Here is a 21,369-nt window from a genome sequence, read left to right as displayed (position 1 = left end):
TACACTGTGCGGCTGATACACCAAGTATGAATGAAAATAAAGAATTAAATGGATTTATTAAAGACAACCTATGAGAGAATTCTTTTTTTTCAAACTTCTCTCTAAAAAATGTCACAATACAAGTATTGACTCATTCTAAATTAAATAAATCGGAGAAAACATGAAATTTCCCTTTTTCTTAGCTCAAATAAGTGGGATTTAATCATGTTCCACAAACAACTATTCCAAGAACTTGCTTATCTTACAATAGGTACCAGATGAATTGAACAGTACATCCTATTTTGAGAAAAATGCTCAAGAGAAGGCTTGCCGCATATCGGCTTCATTGATATGTGCTTCAATTCCAATAATGCACAATGAAGGTCAATGACTGAAATGTTATCTGTATTGATGAACTATATCTTATGGAAATGACGGGAAAATGTATTGCAGCATTTACAACCTTTCCTTTGCGACACTTGAAGACAATAAACCTGTACTGGTTCTTTTTCCTAACTGTTCATTTCGATATCGGAAAGGACACTTAAAATAATTCCTAAAATATGTCCATTTGTTAATTGGATGCAGTTTGATGCATACAGTTCATCTTTGGACTCTAACGAGCCAGAAATGGTTTTTGTGAAAATTGCTGAAACAAATTGTCATTTAATATTAATCACAATGAGAGAGAAATTCTAATTGGATTTAATGTTACGTGATAAAATAGGAAAGTAAATAATTTAATTATTAGCACAAGAGATGTATTTACAATATGAAAGCTTATTTTTAGAAAACATGATCCATATCCTTTTCTCCATTTTGTTTTAAAGAAAGCTGCTTGTTTAAAAAGAAATTTTCTTAACATATATTTTTAACTTATCTAATGTATTTAGCCTTTCTAGTTTGAAATTCCGCCGTGATCTTCACGTTCTGTTTTGCTATAACAGTCTGTAATACAATTGATAACTGTTACATACTAAGCTGAATAATATAGCTACCCAAGCCAGAACATTGAGTCAACAGCTTAATTGAGAACGCTTTTCTCATTTGCCAATTCTCATTATATAAATTTCATGAACATTCGAATTTTTTTAATAACTTTGCTTTTAGCATGCCCTTTAGTGTTATTAATGTTTAGAATTTAATTCTAAAATTTTCTTTTTAATACTGAATTTTTTAGTATTAAAATTTTGTTCAAATTTAACAGTCCAGAACTTTTAATATTTTTAGATTATCTCGTATATTACGTATGAAATTCTTAATGTATTCAAATTTAACTTTTAGCAATTTTGTCTGTTCATTTTGTAATGCGCTCTAACTAGATTTTTTTTTTCTATAGCATGCTTTTTTAAAAAATAAACGCCAATTCCTGGAAAGGTCAATTTATGTTATGTGGAGAGGAATCGAGTTATTCAGTTAACTACTTCAAAATTATTACATTCAGTTATTTTAACATTTGAGAACTATGTATTTAGATTAAAATTTCTACAGCTGATGGAACTTAGACTTAACCGCAGCAATTATCTATAATCCAATTATATGGATAACCGCAAGGAAAACCTGAAAAAATTGATTGCCTCCTAAATTTCTTATATCTTTAGTAATGTATATATGTCAGTTTTCTGAGTACATGCTTCAGTGATGACTATGCTGAAAATTATTCTAGTTATCTTTAACACGTTGTGTTTCATATCCGTATTCAGATAGCAAATTCAACTCATTCAGTATAGAATTTCATAGGGGTAGAACATGCCTGTGTTTAGTTTATATCTCCTTGTTTATCCCACTGTTCATGTGAATCACCTGTGCTTCACACCTATCTAGATATTCGCTTCTCTACTATGAATGAGATAGTAAAGAGGTACACATCTTAGTGTTCGAATCACAGGCATGATTCATTGCAGTGAAAGCACTAAATATGTCGTTATCAGTACCTATAGGTATTGACTTCTAAATTTGTAGGACTTGAATTCTGTAAAATTTCTTCATAATATGGAAGGCATAATTTATTTTGAAGTCTTGCCATTAATAAATTTCTAATTGGCAACAATTAAAGAACACGGTCTATCAAACGTTAGAAGCTTCTGAAAATTTAAGAACTATTTTTATTCGAGAAGTTCTTATCAAAACGAAGCAACACCTTAAGTTAAGTAAAACACGAATCCTAGTCGGTTCCCAAAAACCCGTAACGTCTGGGCACAATACATGTTAAATCTATAATGAGTCAAATATCCTTCTACTAGGTGTGAAAATTTCATCTGACCATGGGGGCAAAAGCAAACTAGAAACTTTTGAAGCTAAGCATGTAGCTTTAAAATGCTTGCTTCGACTTGTGGCAAAGGAGTTGATATATAATTTTGCATCTGAGGAAATATTTAAGTCAAACTTGCATTGAATTTTGTTTCATCCATACCTGGTTTTGAAACTACGCTCGGTTTTGAAAACTAATTTTACTTCATTATGGGGTAAGAGAGCAGAACTTTATTTATAATATACATTAAAGATTTGACTGCAGTTGTAAAATGAGATCAGTTGAATTATTACTAAAATATTTTAAAGGAAAATCACCAGTTTATGAAATATTTATCCTTTTAGAAAATGTCAGATTTTTTCATGCTTTCAAATGCCATTGTTTAAGTCTAAATGCTTTTAAAATTCTTTAGGTTTTTGATAGACTCAAGAAAGAATCGCCAACTTCGTTTTGTAAGCTTCACTTCGTAGCAGGAGATGTGACGGTCTGCAATTTGGGTTTGAAAAACCAAGATCTTATTAGAGTAACGGAGGATGTGTCGTTCGTATTTCATTGTGCTGCAAGTGTACGATTCGAAGACAAACCAAGGTAATATTGAGTTTCCTCTCGGCTCAATTTGACTCACCTAAAATCTTATTTCTTGCATTTGAAGCATAATATAACGGCAGTATGGAATGACTGATGTTTTATTAAATATCCCGAGTATTACTAAGTTCTGCATTTTGCTAAAGATCTTTTATACTGGTGTGTACACTTTCAAGTAACAATGAAAAATAACTAAAAAGCGGGTATTCGAGCACTTTGGCCAGTTTTTGTAATGAAAACATCCAAAACAAACGATTAACATTTTGAATTTAAGAGCAATATGTATAGTTTGTATTGTACGAAATTTTAAAAGCCAAATTACCAAATTCTGTATATATCTATCGGCTACAGATGTTAATGGCATCTTATTTAACATTGTTTCTAAACATTTATACATTTCTTTTGACTTCTATATTTGAATGCAAATAATTGTGGAAAAAGAGGGGATGTCAATTTTTTTTCAGTTAACTGCAGATAAATCGAGTAATATATTTCACTCATAAACGCCATGAATTTCGTTTCCTTTTATCGAAAATCTATACCTTTCATTTAAAATTCATATTCACAAATGTCCATATTTTTGCAATACCTCGATTTTTGAGATTCTGCGGATTGTTCTTATTGCAATAGGTTGGAAACGGTATTATAAAACACCTATCTGTCTGCAATGCAAATATTTCAAATTTTTAGCCTAGTGTATATTTTGCAGCGTGTTATATTCAAATCAAGATCAATAATGGAGTAAGTTGCATTATGCAATTATTCTTGTAACTTACTATAGCAGTGATTTACAATAAATTGCAACATTGGTAACAACCGAATATAAAAACTATTTCTTTTTCAGCTTCTTAAGCGGAATTTTCTAATTAGAATTAAAATAGTTATATGAAATAGTGTAATATGAAAAATTATTTCATATTACACTGTTATACAATTCTTATGGTATTGAAAGTCATTGTGAAAATAAGCTATACTGAAGGAATTTTAAGATTAAAACAGAAAATGGTACCGTTAATTTAAGGCATTTTTAACACCTTTATCAGAAAGGGTTAAATAGCTTACTTTGCATTAGGGAAATGGGTGGCAAATTTTTAAAACCTTAATGGAATGAAATGATCAGTTGTACAAAGCCATTTTATTGTTCATCCAATTTATTAAAATATTTACATTTTAAGTTGAATATTTTCGTTAAGACGCTTTGCAAAAGCTGTTCACTTTTCGAAACGAACTTTGCCTTACCAATGAGCTTTAAATTATATTCCGCCTATTTCATAATAAAAACGGATTATAGGAAACATTATTAGCAATGATGAAATTCGTCTATTCGTACAACAGGGAAGTATTTCTTTAAAAATCTTCGGTGTCACAACTGTCTCCCATACCATTGCATTAAGTGTCAGTAGTCCAAGGTTGTTCTTATTCTTGTTACCAAATGCATCAAGTTCCTTTTAAGAATCCCAAACAAAAGAATTGTTCCACGCTAGCTTATTAAATTCGCATTCTCCTCAGAGGATTATAATAGATTCAACGGCTAATCTAGCGCATTAAAAAAAAATGCAAATCTCAACGCATTGTTCTGCATATGCTAATAATCGGGAAGAGCCCAAATCATCCATTTTACATAATTCTCCTCGGTCACTGAAAGTATCAAAATATAAAAGGATATACACAGAATTTGGTGCGACTTCGTAAGCCAGAAAATCAATACTTCCCTCAAATATTTAACTGAAGACGCGTTGGCAGCAGTCTGAGTCTTGAACTTTGTTTTTTAAGTCATTGTGATTCTTTAGATCTGTTGATCGAAAAGTATCGAATAGGAATGGATAAAATTTAACTGCAATATTTAAATGGGATTTTATAACATATATTTTAATTTTTGTATTCCAAAATGTATAATGCAAAAATATCGAACATGCACGTTTCCCATGTTCTCTATAAATCCATAAGCTTAAAATTGAACTTAAATAAGACTCGAGATTTTCTAATGGAGAATCAAAGTTTACCGTTTGACATCAAATAAAGATGGTAGTACAAGAGTTCATTTCACGAAGTGTGAATAGCTAGTCTTGTGGTGTTTGACAGCATAGAAAATCCATTGATATAAATTACTTTAAAATGCATTTTTTTTTATCTTGCGAGTTACTCACATCAGTTCAAGCAACTTGCAAGATCAGTTTGAAGATTTTAAATGTTTGCATTTGACGAATTCCTAAGATTGCTTAAAAAAGGAAGATCGATGAAAAGAACAAAAATAATTTCCGCGAATAGATATCACATAAACAATACTCTTGCATGTTTTTGCTTTACCTTCAGACTCTATGGGGGGGGATTAAATACCCCTATTTCGGTTAATTTTGGAACAAAAGTTTGATTTTCGACAAATTTCTATTTATTGAAATTTCTAAACTAATGCAAAAGTTTCCATTGTCTTATAATAGAGCAATTATACATACGTTACACAAACTGTGCATTACTGTAGATAAAATGTTCGCTATTTAAAATGTTACTGAACGTCTACTAAAACTCAAATCTAGACAAACATGCTAAAATATAGGATATGAATGCAGCTTGAAAGCGTATATCATTTCCTTTTTAAATCGTCTCAAATTCCAGTAAAAATAGTCGCCTCAAATTTCATGCATAAATTTTAAGATGTTTAAATTTAAAAAAGTTTATTATTATACAACTTGTTATACTATTGTCTTGAATACCGAAACGGAGCTTGATATTGAACATCCGTTCTGAGCGGGGGAAAAGGACGACTGTTATTTGGCATTTTTCTATATATTTTATCAGTATTAACATTTTATCGTCCGCATGTCTCGTACAATTTTCTTCGCTTGTCGCCGGCAATTTTTGAGGTTATTGGGAGATTAAAAATTTTCAAGTTTCACTAGTCTCAGCGATATTTTACGTACGACGCCACTGTGGTGTCACCGGACTGCTTAGTATTAACTAGTATCTCTGTGTCGCCATCGGTATTAAAAACCGTTTTATCACCAATTCAAATTTTAAGCCCCTTTCGTTAAAACTAAATAGCTTTAAGAATCATAATCAAAAATCTTGAAATAAGCTTTAAATTTGTGGCTACACAATCAAAATTTGCTTTTCGATTAACAATGTTACTCAAGGAATATTTGCAGAAAGTGAAGTTTACTTATTAATATTTACTGAATACCGGTTTTCACCACAATTACAAATTTTTAACTATATTGCATCCCTGCGGTAACCTTATCCACCGACTGTATACAAGTTTTGAATTTTTAGCTTCTTATATCACTAGATAAGTTCCCAAATCGTTTGAAGGTAAGAGATGAATTTCTTCAAAACTGAATCTTAAGTTGGAAATGCTTAAATTGCTAATTATTTGTACTTTAGGTTTGAAGTAATTCATTCAGTTTCTATTCTTGAAAACTTTTTACACCTAGAAGAATCTTCAACATTCATCTTGGGTGAATTTGGAAGTATTTCTTTTGATGACTGGAAAAGTCTTAATTTTGTTTTCAGATTCTTTTAACGTATTGTATACTTATAACTTGGTTTATAAAGTTAATTCTATTCGTGCTCAAAATTTTGTTTCTTAATGTTTATACGGCCCATGTCAACCACTGCGTTTTCCATGCTGAATACTGCATATAAGATCAGAAGTAAAATTTGGATCCGACTAGGATTATCTTTGTAAATCTGTTTTTATTTGAAGAAACATTTGTAAAGTAAATTCTGATTTTGAATTGAAATTTCATTTTCATGGTCTTACATAAATGAAACGAGTATTTAAATAATTGAACAACTGAAATATTTAACGTCAGTACTGAAGAGTTTACCATAAACTTGCATTTGCTACTAATAAGAAATTCAACTGGCCTGTATATAAAGGTAATATGGATGGAATTCAGATTGTTTCATAAAAACATAAAGTTATTTTTTTCCGTCTTCTTTGAGAGGATGGGTTGATTCCATTATAATGAGAGCCTGTCATACGTGAAAAATTAAATTTATCAAAATTCTTGTCATTAGGTTCTTAACAGTTTATGAAATTTCAATAAAATCTAAATTGCTTTTAAACCGGATAATTATTTTGTAAATTAACACATACCAAAACCATCATACATTATTAGTTTTGATCTCTAGATTTATTCTTTGGAAATTAGACAATTTAAACAGTATCCATTTATGTTAAAATAAACAGTGCAGGTAAAATTACCAAGCCGATTTCGACAACTGTGTTAGCCTGTTGAAATTTTTAAAAATAAGAAAACATTGTTGAAATGATGAAAATACTTTATATTTTAGAAGCAACTCATTTTAGAGAAACGTAAATATTCGAAATATAAAACATGATATGTTTAAAATTCGCATGCCACCATGTCTAATTTTTTTTATAATTAAAGTTAAATTGTCCACCATTTATATGTTACGAGGGGCATATATACACATTTGTATACAGAGTAAAGCCTAATCGTGCTCATTAGGAAGTAAAAACTTCATACGAATATACAGGGTGTTCTAAAAAAATGGAATAGGCTTTTTTTACCTCAATATTGCATTTAATTATAGGCTCAATATTTCCAATTATAAAGCTTCATTAAATAAGGTGGGTAATGGCATGAAAGTAATTCCACATTTCTCTACAGCTTCCTAAACGAAAGTGTCGAACAAAATACTTGTCTTGCATTCGTCTATGAACACGTTTTTACCTTTCTACCAATAAATTTTGAAGAGATATGCTTACTTTTAAATTCGATGGAAGAAATCACAAATTTAAGCATTGATTTCAGAAGTGCAAATTTATTCAATACAGGAAATGTCAGATGTCGATATTTGTCTTGAAATTCTTGATCCAATCTTGTATTGAAAGTAACTTGCTAAAGTAATCCGTTATCACAGTGCACAAAAATAATTGGCTAAAGAAAAGAATAGGAGGGAGATGATACGACTGAAAAGGGCATGGAATAAAAATATTCTAATTTAGGCATTTTTAAATGTAGGCAGTGTAAAATACTAGGCCCCCTTCTAATAAACTGATCAATTCAATTTCACAATTTCATACTAATTTTGTATAGTTTATTTTGATGATTTTGTGAAGATGTTTTAAAGTTCTTGATTGTGCATCATCTTTTGTACATTCCTTTAAGTAGAAGCTCGATGTTGAAAAATACATTGTAATAAAACGGATAGGAAACTTGCTAATTATTCTTTGCAAAATTATAATTCCTGGAATCTGTATTTATCTCACACTTATTCATTCGGCAACTAGGTCAATAATTTTTAATCAACTACTTGCGACTAGTGCATTAGGAAGCTGTCTAGTCAGAAATCTCTGGAAGACGAAAATAACCGTATGAAATGGTAAACTTTGTTCGGAGAATTGATTCTGTTTAACGTCTAGAACCTCCATAGGCCCTGTACCAATTTCAATTTCATTTGGTAGCTGAAAATATAGATGCATTCCATTACAGATAACTAGAAGGAAAAATTGATGCAATTTATGAACAATGAAACAAATTTTATAGCAGTGTGATACGAAATGTATTATATATTTAAATCATCATATTGAAATACAAAAATAGGATTTGTACTGTAAAGTTTATCTGAAAAAAAATTCTTTTAAGATTTTGTACCAGTAATGACACTTTATTAAACTTTAAATTATCAGATTTTAATAGGAAAAATTCTTTTTAATATCTGAGAAACTTCAAAAAATTAATCACCAAAACTATATAATTATGGGAATTAGACAGTTATGTTTCTGCTTTCGGGGCAATCCTGTGTAATAAATGCCCGAAAGAAAGGTTCTGGTTTTCGGAATCTCGGTATTTTTTAATAAATAATGTTTTAGAATTAATCGGTTCTCAATCTTTTATTTATAAATTTGCGCGAAAGTTTTTTGTGCTTTAAATAGGTAATTAAGAATATTCAAATGCAATTTAAGTATAATTAAATTTATGAAACTGATATTCTTTTAGAAAAAACATTACGCGTAGATATTATTAAAGTGCACAAATCTACTTTTAAAACACACAATTATCCAAAGTAGAAAAACACTCGAATGAAGATTATTGTACTTAAATAAAGGAATAAAACTGGAATTAAATCAAGAAAAACTTACCTTTATGTAGAGACGTCTACAGGCAAGGATTCAAACCAAAATTTTTCTTTGGATATGGTTAGAATTTATGCCTGAAGGCGACTTTTAATAAAGACCAGATTCATTTGTTCTATTTTGGTTTCCTTTTTTTTTTTCTCTTTATTAATATGCAAAATCTCTTGTCTTTAAAAGTAGTCAGCCGTCCAAATCTTTTTGATGTTCCTCGACTTCTGGTAAATATTAACATATCTTAAATTCAATACTATTTTTAAATTAATATTGAAATATACGAGAAATATGCAATTTTTTCTCGTCAGCTGAAATATTTCATTTGACTGTTAATTTAGTGTTCAGTTTATCAAGCTCTCTACTCAGAAACGAAAGTTTCCCTAAAATGTCTTGTATGTTCACAAGACTACTGGTAATTTTTTTATAAACAATTTCCATTAGCGTATTTGTAACATATCTAAAAGGGGCAAAGTTAGTCAGACATATTTATATCTTACAAGCTGATTCAGAACGCAGTGGTCTATCAGATTATGATACGGCTGACTCAACTTATAAATCGTAAATAATTCAAGAATCCATCTCGGATGAGACATCAAAAAAAAAAAAATCCGAGAACTCTTGTAAGTGGTAAATACTCATAAAATAGTAATTTCTGTAGGGAAAAGATATTAACAGGTAGATGAAAAACTGTCATTTGCCTTATCCTGGGCGTTCATTTTTGTTAAATAAGCAATTACGATAACTATTGTGCACTTTGAAAAGAGGTTCAATTCAAAAATTTTTATTTTGAATATGCTTAACTCGAATGATCATCAGTGTGCACCCCTGCTTTTCAAAATTTAAAAAAACATTTTCCTCTGACTATACGATCAAAGGCCTCCAATATGCTAAAAAATATTGAACTTTAAGATGAAAATATTTCTAATATTAAAGGGTTAATAAATAAAAACTCGAAGTTTGAATCCATCTTAAAAATGATAGTAAAATTATGAAATATTCAAATAATCACCGTTCAAATTTTTGGATGCTGCAATGGGAAAGATATTAGACAATTCTATTTAAAAACACAACTTATTGAAATTGCTTTAAAACCAAATTTTTTTTCCAGGACTACAATGATGATTAATGTCGTCGGTGTGGATCGTGTCGCAAAACTATGTCTAAGCATAAAGAACCTTGAGGTAAATATAAAAAATTTCTTTCCCCTTCAAGTAAAGAAACTCGGATTATTTATTTTCTCAAATTGCCAAGATAATTTATTTTCTGTTATGACCTACTGCAAGGTCTTTCGATAGATGATTTACTGAAGTTTTCCCATTTTAAGATAATTTCCATTCCAAATATTTCCCTACTATTGCGAGGGCACTCTCTCAGTAATAGGGAATTGAATATTTGTTAATGCTCTGAATAAAACTTTCCTTTTTTCGGCGAGTTTGACTCAAGTTTACTTAAAGCTTATTTTTAAATACGAGTCATTCAAATATTTAATAATAAAGTATACTTCTATCTTACAATTCGACATACAATGATGCAACTCCGTGTACATAATACACGGTTTAATTTTGATATGTAGGAAACGTCAAACCCGTGATACTTCGCTCAAACGAAAAAGTTTCGCAATTTTTTCAGCAAAAGCGAAATTGTTATCGAATGGTTAACTACTTGATCTAAAACCTTATTTCACTTTATGACCCTTTACACTAGCAGAAAATATTCAGCCAGTGAAAAGGGGCAACCTATTCATAAAAAAAGAATAGCGATTAAAATTTTAGAACCATGAGTGAAAGAGCATAAATAACGGTATTAAAATGTGATGAGACTAATCCCTAATCCGCGTAGCTTACAAGTAAATGCATGTATAAGCTTGGAAATGCATCCGACATAAATATTAAACGTCATTTTATTGGAAGGCTTATCGCGCATGTTGTTGCTAATCTTACCGAACAGACAATTCTTGCAGAATGGTGTTTGAAGGAAAGCTACCTTCCTGTCATGCGTTATTTGGGTTTAACCTGTTAACTGATTATGAAGAAATATTTTAATGTAAAACGAACGGAATATAAGTAATTACCCCGTTAACAGGTTAATCAGCAATAAGTTTAGTCTGCAACGGAAAAAACCTTGGTATCTCGATTGCCTATTTGAAGTTATATTAAGGAATATGTAAGCGCAACTCATTTCATGGATAATATCACAATGTTCTGAATCGTCCTTCCAGTTTTTAGCCCTATATTCAGGGTCGTCAGTATAATGGAAATTTTGGTACAGTACTTGAAAAAAATGACACTTCTAACTTTTAAGCATTTACTATCTTTATTTTCACTGAATTAGTGTTTAGAGAAATGGCTGAGACATAGTAATTACTTTATTTTGGTGAATATCTCGAAATTTACCCTTTACATTTACCAATCTTTTGCTCATCCTAAAATAAACCCCTTCCCCCAAAAATTCTGCAAGATTCTGATGAGAATTTAGTTGTAAAATTTTGAAAATTAACGCATTCAATGTTAAATGAGCCGTAAACTTTTGATATCCAAGAAATTATAGTAAATCTTTCAAATTTTGGTGACCATTAGAATAGCATAATCTCACTACTCAAAATAAAATTCATAATTTTTAGAGACGACGGGGAAAAATGAATTATAACGAAGCAAAAATTTTAACGAGAGTTAAGTGAGATACCAAAACATCGGAATCCGAAACATTGCGCTTTTTTATATATATTTAAAAAAACCATAAAATGCACTAATTCTCACTATCGAGATGCAACGCCATGTCATGCCTATTTATTTATTGAGGAACCGTATATCTTTCAAACGGTATCTATCGATCTTTATGAAATGTGAATTTTATCTTTATGAAATGTGAATTCTAACGGCCGTTATAAAATATTTGTTGGATAATACCCAGATCAAAGGCTTTTAATATAAAGTGAATTTTTCTTTTCAAAAATTCACTTTAATAAACTCGTATAAAATTGATAGAATATCAAATAGAATTTTTCATTAGAAAGAAGAATAATTATGGTAAATTGCGATTTTTAACAAATCATTTTCTTTCATTCTTTGTCAAGATTTAACTAGCAATGTTTTGTTGCTAGAATAATGCATTATTTTTAAATAAAACTGAACCATTTGCCCTCGAAGGGTAACTCGCACTCATCACATGATTTAATGCCGCAACTCGAGGCGACTCTCGCTCACCACTGTCTGGTGCGGAAATTCGATACGAGGCGATAACTATTGTTTCCTTAAACAAAAACTCAACAAACATTTGAAATATTGCGTGTAGGTTCAAGATTAATAAAGTGTGTGAATATAAGTTTTATACGCTAAATTGTTTGCGTAACATTTTCAGTTAGAGGTAAGAAATTCAAAGCGCTACAAAACGTCTCGAGTTGCTGGTTCATCTGCGCGAAAACAGTCTCGAGGGCAAAGTATTTAAAGATCATTATTTAAAAATTTTATTCCCTTTTGACAATTCAAATAGGAATGAACATCGACTTATTTATAAACAAAAGCCAAGGATTGCTCAAATTTTTGCCCCGAAAATTAAAGATCGAACCAGAATTTTAAGTGTTTTTAATACGGTATTAAAAAGAATGCTTATATATTATATTTATAATGCGTTATTCCGTATGTGACAGTATTCTGTAATCTAAATAATACCCGTCAATATGAAAATGAAGATTGTGAGCCAAATTTTAATCACTGAATCAAAGTTGTATAGCGAATTTCCCCAAGAATTAAAGTGAATCAATTTTTTCTTTTTCTGTCACAGCAATAAGTCCATGCTTCGTAATGGACTAGGCTTGGATAGCTTGATTTTAAAAAGTTAAAATAGACTCAAGGTATGGCATCCATCAAAGCCACTATGGATATCACATCTGGTATTATCGATTTAATAATTTTCCTCCCTTGTAATGCAAATATGTTTTTGTTTCATTGGTATTCCTTTTCATGCTTCTATTCCTTTCATTTTATTCCTTTATATGCTTTTATTCCTTTCATTTTATTCCTTTATATGCTTTTTATGCAATTAAGTTAAACCACCTATTTTTGCAATATCGCTCATTTTATGCCACTTAACATGTCCTTTATTCATTCATACAAATTTGGTCAAGTGTGGTTAGCCATGACAATGCCTTTGTCATTATCATTTAAACTAAAGAATAAATAATTTATTCCCATCGCATAATTGCTCGAAGACAACTAAAAGAAATTTAAAGTGTTAATTTTTTACACTTTTTTACATTTAGTCAATCTAGTCGTAGTTCATATTTGAATAATCCTATTAATTGCTGGAAAGCTTCTACGTGAATTTAATAACACCTGATACTTTTCTTGATTTTTTTTTTTTTTTTTTGTTTACTCTGATTGTTGTCGGACTGTATTGTCTGTGATGCAGTTGATTACTCTTACTTCAAATATTTAAACAAGCAAATGTATTCGTTTGTATTAATAAAGGAAATCTAGTGCATCCTTTGGATATTAACTGACTGAATCGGAAATTCAACGTACAACTGCTACACCGAACGCAACTGGAAAAACTGAAATAAAACTTTTAGTGTCAAAACTAAAAAAAAAGTAAAAATAAACAGAATGCAAATGAAAAAGGCCAGATAAAATGTAGGGAAAAATAAGCATGAATGGATATGCAAAAAAAAAAAAAAAAAAATTCAAAAGTAGTGAAATCCAGTAAATTTCTGAATTATATTTTTTTTATTTTTATATCAAAGCCTACATTTTCTAAATGAATTGCAATATCATTAGCACTATTAATAATTAATATGGCGATTAATCCCATATTTTTTTCCCTGGGACAAAGTCAGATCATCAAATAGACAACATACGCAACCGACTTGGAGCCTTAATATTTTGATTTACAAGGATATTGTACTCGAATGTATTCTAATAAATAAAACTGAAATTGGACAATTTCTTACTACTACCCTGGACACATTTCCCAGCTGAATATTTTAAGAGCCTTGCAATTCGATGCATTCCCGTCTGTAAAAAAAGTTACTCACCGTCATAAATTTACTTCCAAAGGAAATACACTTGTCATTGCATCGGAACTCTCAGATTAAGGGGTGGGGCACGCTTCAGCTCCTATTGAACAGCTATCTGAAACTTTTACCAGTGGTTCAAGACAGCGTTGTTCGTGATAGGGATGAGAAGAAAGATTATTTTTTTTTTATTGAATCGAAGCATTTTCAAAACGTTGGAGAATGGGGGGGGGGGTGCAACGTGTAATACGAAAACTAAACCTGCTTTGAAAAAGGTGAGTGAAATTTATTTTTTCCCCCTTGTGCTGATTTTTTTAACTATTTCCAATCAATCATCAAAATGACTGAGATTTTGGTATAAATCAGCGAAATATTCATTTATCAATATTTCGATTTGTTCTAACATTTTTACTTAAAATCTCTTACTGAAAAATATTTGACTAATATTTTAGTAAATTAGTTCATTAAATACTAAATTTTTAATTTAAAATAGTATATTTTTAATATGCATTTTTACTAAAAACAGAACATGCAAAAATGAAATTGCATGGAGAAATAATATTCTGCCTTAGGACAAAGGATCTTGACACTCTTTATTTCAGTTCGAATTTCAGAAGGAATATAAATAGGAATGTTTTCTCTTAATAGTTCTCAGTTTATTATAAACTTTTTATAGTGCATAAAGTTTATTTATGAATTAAAGTCAATTTTTTAACTGAAGTTGCCGTTAACTTCAAATGAAGAAAAACAAATGATGTATTTTCTTAGAATAACTTTCCAATTTTTTTTATTCTTACTTAAATGAAAATTCCAGAAAAATCAATTCGAAAAATCAGCAAGAAACCGCTGTCGCTTTATTCTTTTGTATAAAAAATGAAACACTGGAGTTTTATTTGCGCCTTGAATTTAAATAAGGAATATTCGAAAGTGAGCATGATAAATTGATTTCGTTCCGAATAATTGGCCGCCACTAACCTCACTCCTGCTTTTTAACATGCAGACTAAGAAGCAGCAGATAAAGTCTTATGATAACGTATAAGAACCTTACAGCAAATTTCATATAGCTTTTTCTTTTTAGCTGTTATTTACATATTGCGCCTTGATACAGTACTACTTTTTGATCACATACCAAATTTTATCTCCCTAACTCGACTCATTTTTGAGTTTTCGTCTTGTCTAAAAGAAAATAAATGTTAATTCTACTGAAATCAAGTCCTGCTGATGAACTGCTTCAGCGCCATAAATATTACCCCTATTCTTTAAAACTGATAACGTCAAATGAAATTTCTTCCGAAAATTAACCTTTATTTCTACAGTTTAAAACTTCAGCACTTGTTTATTCTATTGATCTGAAACACTTTTCAACGTGGTAATTACAAAAGCACACTTATTTTAAAATTTGCTAAATTTCTAGCTTTGAAACCAAAATAAAAATACCAGAAGTAGCATTTAGTTTCTTTAAAACTAGATGGCAGCACAAAGTAAAGCGATTTTCTTTATTAAATTCTATATCTAAATTTGCCCCAATTTTTTCTTTACTTTAACATAGGGGCCATATTAAATTCTTAAAGATTACAATTCTAACAAGATCGATTTATTATTCCTCTAATATCATGGAGATATTAATTCGCACTTTGTACAAGATTCAAATTCAATTTTGAACTCATAAAAATGGATGTCCCGCCGTTGTTGCTTAGAAGGCGGTGCCGCCACGCGAAGACATCCAGTTCTTGAGGTGTGTTAAAAGTAACTTTATACAGAATTTTTCAAGGTGAAAAACATGCGACATCCCCTTATGTGCGAGGTAAATACGCTACCTACTTCGAGCAATTTTGAAATTCAATAATTAAATGTTATATTTGCTTTGCGTATTAATTTGTTAATTCTAATTTTTAACTACTATTTGTATTAAACTGGAACGGTTTTAATTTACATGTTAGATTTGGTTTATATATCTTCGACAAAAGTTCCGAAATGTCTAAGTAAATGACAAATACTTTTTTACTTTTAAGGAGCTGATATTTACTTAATTTATGGTCCATAGTCCTTGGGAGGAATTTTACTCAAACAATTCTCAATTATAGCGAATCTTTGAACAAAATTTGATACTCATAGAAAAGGTGTGTAGAATCGAATTATTAAAACCTCCGTTTTTAGTAACGGGAGATTCCTCGACACTTAACACGATTAATCAGTTTTCGATCCAAATTAACCTGCTCCTGATCATTTTCATCAGCATCAGTTTTGTGAAAATGTGAAATGTTTGAGTTGTATACCCCGCCCCCACATCTTTGAGGATTATGTGAAATCTCTAAATCACGGTCGTGTTTGTATCGCAAAACAATATTCCTTTTTTTCTAGCACTCACTCATCACTGAAGCAGAGCTACAACTGCATTCCATTCCTTCCTGTTAAGTGAAAGATCTTTTCTATTGCAAATAGTAAGCATGACGGAAATCATTTGGAGTACATTTTCTAAGTTTATTTCTAACCGTTAGTGGGATAATTCCATGCCTTGTGATGGCTCCTAACCAACAATAGCGTTAAATACTTTGCAATAGTTCAAATTTGTCCCTTCGACGGATTTCGGTAAACGAATTCCCTATCAGTCCGAAATCGATCATATCTTGAATGCTCTTTGACACGATTATCTTCACCAAGGTTCCATATCCGAAGAATTCCTGCTTTATTTCTTGAAATAATTGCTGCTTGCCACAACACACAGATTTAATCAAGATGTCGCAACTATGTATTCGGCGAAAGGAGAAAAAAAAAATCGAAGCTCTGAAGTGCTCCTTTTTAAAGCATTTAATTCCCTGGTTTTGCTTCTGTTTTTGAGGAATTCTGCATGCTCTTTCTATTATCGTTTGTTAGAGTATTCATATAATTTACTACAAACTTAACGTATTTAGTAGTCGATTCGTCTCCGGACAGCTTTTCAACTCTTTCTACGACCATTATAAATATGCTTGTCACCAAATTCATCAATTTTTGTATAAATTTATGTAGGTTGGCATAAATTCTGACAAAATTAATAGGGCAGAAACTTGGATGTTTCAGTTTCTTATTTCACAAAAAAGTCTTGATTTATTTATTAACCAATTAATAAACCAAATCGGATTTAATTTATCTAATCTACATTCTTAACCGAATCCCAATCTTAGTTTTAATATGACTAGAAAGAAAGGATTAATGCCATTGAAAACGTAGGCGACGCTTCAGTTTCTCTTGAAGAAAAAGTGGTATTTCTCTTTTAAACAATGTCTTTCTGATGGATTATTGACTTCCAGTTTAAATGCGTTCGTCTAATTTCAATTCATCTTGTTTGTAATTACAAAAATATTAAACTATTTCTAAGAAGCTATATTTTGGCTGCTGGTTAATGGGAACAATACTTACGTGGAATCTTTATATATCCAAGTAGACCTGATCCGACATGTTCATCTAATCTTCTGGAATTTACAACTTTTTTGTTTGCTTGTTTCTATCTTTGTAAAATTAGTCAATTGCGCTGATTATTTATCTAGTTTTACTCTACTGACTATTCAATCATATTTTTCTTCAGTATGCTCAATTTTTTCTTTAAAAAAATAACTAGACAGCATCTACTCTAATATAACTATATCATTATTTTAACTATTCTTTTGTAGTAACTTGTCAAAATGTTTAATCATAATTTTCGTACCTTTAGCACAATAATTTATTTTAAAAAAACTTTTGCCTTCCAGCATAATAAAAATATCAAATTTTCCGCATTATATAATCTAAATGCATATCGAACAAGGCGTATTCAGTGATTGGAGTTTTAAATTTAGAAAATTCGTAAAATATCTTTCAGTAAAAGGAGCAACCTTTTATTCACTGGAAAATGTTAATTACTATTGCCTTTTTGAAATTCATTTACTTTCAGTAGAAATTTCATTACCCATTTTTAATGTGGATTGTAAGTTAGATGCATTTCCAATATAAACTTTCAATAGACTAATTTTATTTACCACTTAAAGGATTTCACATGCCAGACACAGCTTAATTGTCTTTTTAGTGCAGTAAAGGCTTCAAAATTGGATCCAAATTCTTTTATTGAAACAGCATAGCCAAATATGGTAAAACATGCCATAACCAAATAGCTTAAAGGTAATAAAATCCCGTTAAGCGATCTTGAATTATTCCGTAACGTACATATAAACGTAACAAATTCTGAACTTTTGCATATTTTTCAATAGTTGACAAACATTTACTTCCAGTCTATACTAGAATTAAGACTCAATTCACTCTAGCAATCTTTTCAATGAACCCTATAACTTTTGTTAGAAAAGTTTTCTAACAAAGTTCTATCTAGTTTCTTCTATAGTTTTCTTTGTTTTTCTTTCCAGAAAAGATAATTGTTATAATAAGCTGAATTTTTTCATAAAATTGACTACACCTTTGAAAATGTTGTAATTTGAATGCATGTACGTATACATGCATTTTTTGTCCTTGAGAATCTCTATCTCAGCCCCTAGAAGTAGCAACGTAGGCATGAACAGTTGAAGACAATTGAATTAAATTTTTTGCTGTTGAAAACGTCGTAGGATTAATTCCACTGAAAAATATCTTCTACAGATCATTTAATTTTAACATTCAGTTTTTCTAGATTAATGTGTAGTTATTTTTAAATATTGTCATTCTCTTCAAATATCTAGGCTTTGGTTCACGTATCAACTGCCTATAGCTTCTGTCATCATGCAATAATTAGCGAAGACATCTGTCTAGAGAAGTTGCCCATCTCTGTAATAAGGGATTTTGAGTAAGTTTTTAGTTAAAGAATTTGATATCCAGGTTATGAATGTCTGTTTTAAAAAAAAAATCGATTCTACTTCGCAGGCATATGGATGATGATCGCATTGAATGGATCTGCAATTCTTATAGGAAAAACCGGCCTTCAAATTACCAATATTCGAAAGCTTTGGCCGAAACATTGATTGTGAAAGAATATTTCAATCAACTTCCCATCATAATAGTTCGCCCTGGGATTATCACAGCGGCAGTCCGAGAACCCTATCCGGTAATTAAGTTTTTATTTTAACTTTTAATATTTTCCTTACTGATTAGTCGAACCGCCGATATTACAAATTGAAGCATACGTGCATTCCGGAAGGGGGGGGGGGGGTGAAACGAAGAATTAACTAAATGTTTCAAAAATATAACTTTTTTACATTAGCAGCAAGGACATGATTTGCTGAGAAATGTTTGCTCATTTCATGATTAAGGTTTTAAAATTTCTATCCTTCATAATCTTGTCTGATTCTAATCCGAAGAAAAATAACCAATTTTTTTTAGAAAGGAATGTTATTCCTTTATTGCTTCTTTAAATTGCTCGTGTGCATTCAATCCCCCTCCACCTCCTTCCAGTTTTATCCATCATAAAAAATTATTTTAAAAACCCTTATTGTACTTGTATTTCGTTGAACTGAAATCGGAACATTGGGAAGAGGATTGATACAAGTTCTTCATTCCTCGTATATGCCTGCCAAACTGAGTTATTAATAACGATTTCGTGATCATTCATTAGTGACTAGAAATTTGACTTCAGAACGTACGTAAAATGAATTTTTTATAAGCAGTTTTTGTTCACAATGACATTTTAAAGTTTAATTCAATATAATTAATATCCAGGGAATATTTTAAACGACGAATATATTTTTATATTAAATCCTCAATCTTCAAACAACCTTTAATCAAATTGTCAGTGGAAAAGCATAATTTTTGGATCACACTTTGATTTTGATATTTCACATGTCCAAAAAGCAAGTCGATGCTTTTTTCACTCTTTTCTCGGATTCAAAATTCTCCGACGCTTTGCATGAATAAAACTCTTTACAAACTATTAAATTAGCTTCGGAACAATTCGCTGAGTAAAGTGATGTGAGTGTAAATTTCCATTTAATATGTAATAATATTTAATGCACATACATTTAATATGTATTTTCATAAAGACAAATTTTCGAAATTGATCAAGGATTAAAGCAAGCTGATAATGGTTCAAGTATGGAGGTTTTCTGTAGATAAGTTACTATTTTGTAAAAATTAAATGTGTGTAAAGTGAAGAAAACGATTCAAGTGCCATATATGGAGATACTGACAAAACTGCACTAACGCGTATCAATAATTTAGTGCAAATTTACCTATTAGTGAACCAATGATTTCTGAAAAAGCAAAATCATCTTCGCGAGGCAACAACGATTCCAGTCATCTTTTCTTGATACAGCTTTCTTTCCCTCTTTTATGCACACTTTTATTGTTAGTAAAAATTTAACTCGTGTTTTCTCCTTGAAAAATTTAAAGTTTCCAAAATACAAATACCCACCGTTATGAAATGGCAAGAAATCAACAACCGCATTAAAATTACACATGCATAATGGATGCTCTTACTATCTACAGCAATAATATGTTTATAACAATATTTTTTCGAGGTTTCTGCAACATAATTAGAAACGGGTTTTACTACACTTAAAATATTCAAATAAACCGACTATTTTTATACTATTCTTCATAAGAGGCTGAAACATTCTAATTGAACTAAGCTGTACTAATATGGGTAGGAGCAATACTTATAATCATGGTATAAGCAGAACGATACTTATTTTAGTGTAAGGAATTGATTTACGATACACCTTTATTTTCAGGGATGGATAGACAACTATAATGGCCCAAGTGGATTCATAGCCATGGTAATCCTTTCATGTTCCTATTTAGTAAAGTATTTCCTTAATTCTTATAAATTTATTGTAGCTATGCATTAAGAATAACTCGATATAATTCTGATTTTTTAAAAATGAAAGTAGGTAAATCACGCATGAATGCTTGAACTCCTTTCATACTCCAAACAAAATACAAATTTTATCGTTTGAGAAATACTAGCGAATCTACAAACGTTTGTAAATTATTGATTTCAACGTTTTTAGAACTAACCATATCACCAAAAAAACACCGTTGAAATATTGAATGATATTAAACATATCACATTTTTTTTACAACTTCACAAAATGTTCGAAATTTTATTTGGAAATCAGTATTTTTTCCGTATTATACTCTGACTTTAAAATGATACTAGCATTTCTAGCTGATTAATAAGTTATCCATTGGAATGACAAAACTTGAATTTTACATGTCACAGCCATTTTAACCTGAAAATGTTCTCTAACGTATTAAAAGGAATATTGAATATGAAGAAGCTAATTTTCAGTCTTCTGTTTCTTTACAAAAAAGTCATTTTCCCCAAAATTTCACTTTTATTATTGGGAGGCCGCGAAGTAGGTACAGTGCTAAAGCTAATGATAAGGAGAATAAGACAGCTTTATTACTTTTCAAGCTTGTTCGAGTAATCTATTAATGTTCAATTCAATAATCAAGACACTTTCGATAGTAATTAGTCTGCCGAATTTCTTTGAAATGCAATTTCAGCAAAAA

General features: G+C 30.4%; 1 protein-coding gene across 1 annotated transcript in view; it reads left to right on the top strand.

Moving 5' to 3' along the window:
* Positions 1-21,369, top strand: part of LOC129960490 (putative fatty acyl-CoA reductase CG5065) — a 48,086-nt gene that overhangs the window by 11,776 nt on the left and 14,941 nt on the right. The window contains exons 4-8 of the mRNA XM_056073959.1: positions 2,643-2,818; positions 10,021-10,093; positions 18,603-18,706; positions 18,784-18,964; positions 20,586-20,630. Coding sequence (XP_055929934.1) covers positions 2,643-2,818; positions 10,021-10,093; positions 18,603-18,706; positions 18,784-18,964; positions 20,586-20,630 — 579 coding nt within the window. The remainder of the gene's footprint in view (positions 1-2,642; positions 2,819-10,020; positions 10,094-18,602; positions 18,707-18,783; positions 18,965-20,585; positions 20,631-21,369) is intronic.

This window comes from Argiope bruennichi, chromosome X2, assembly GCF_947563725.1.
Source record: "Argiope bruennichi chromosome X2, qqArgBrue1.1, whole genome shotgun sequence".
In the NCBI taxonomy this organism is placed as follows: Eukaryota; Metazoa; Arthropoda; class Arachnida; order Araneae; family Araneidae; genus Argiope; species Argiope bruennichi.
This window is presented reverse-complemented; position numbering and strand designations above follow the sequence as displayed.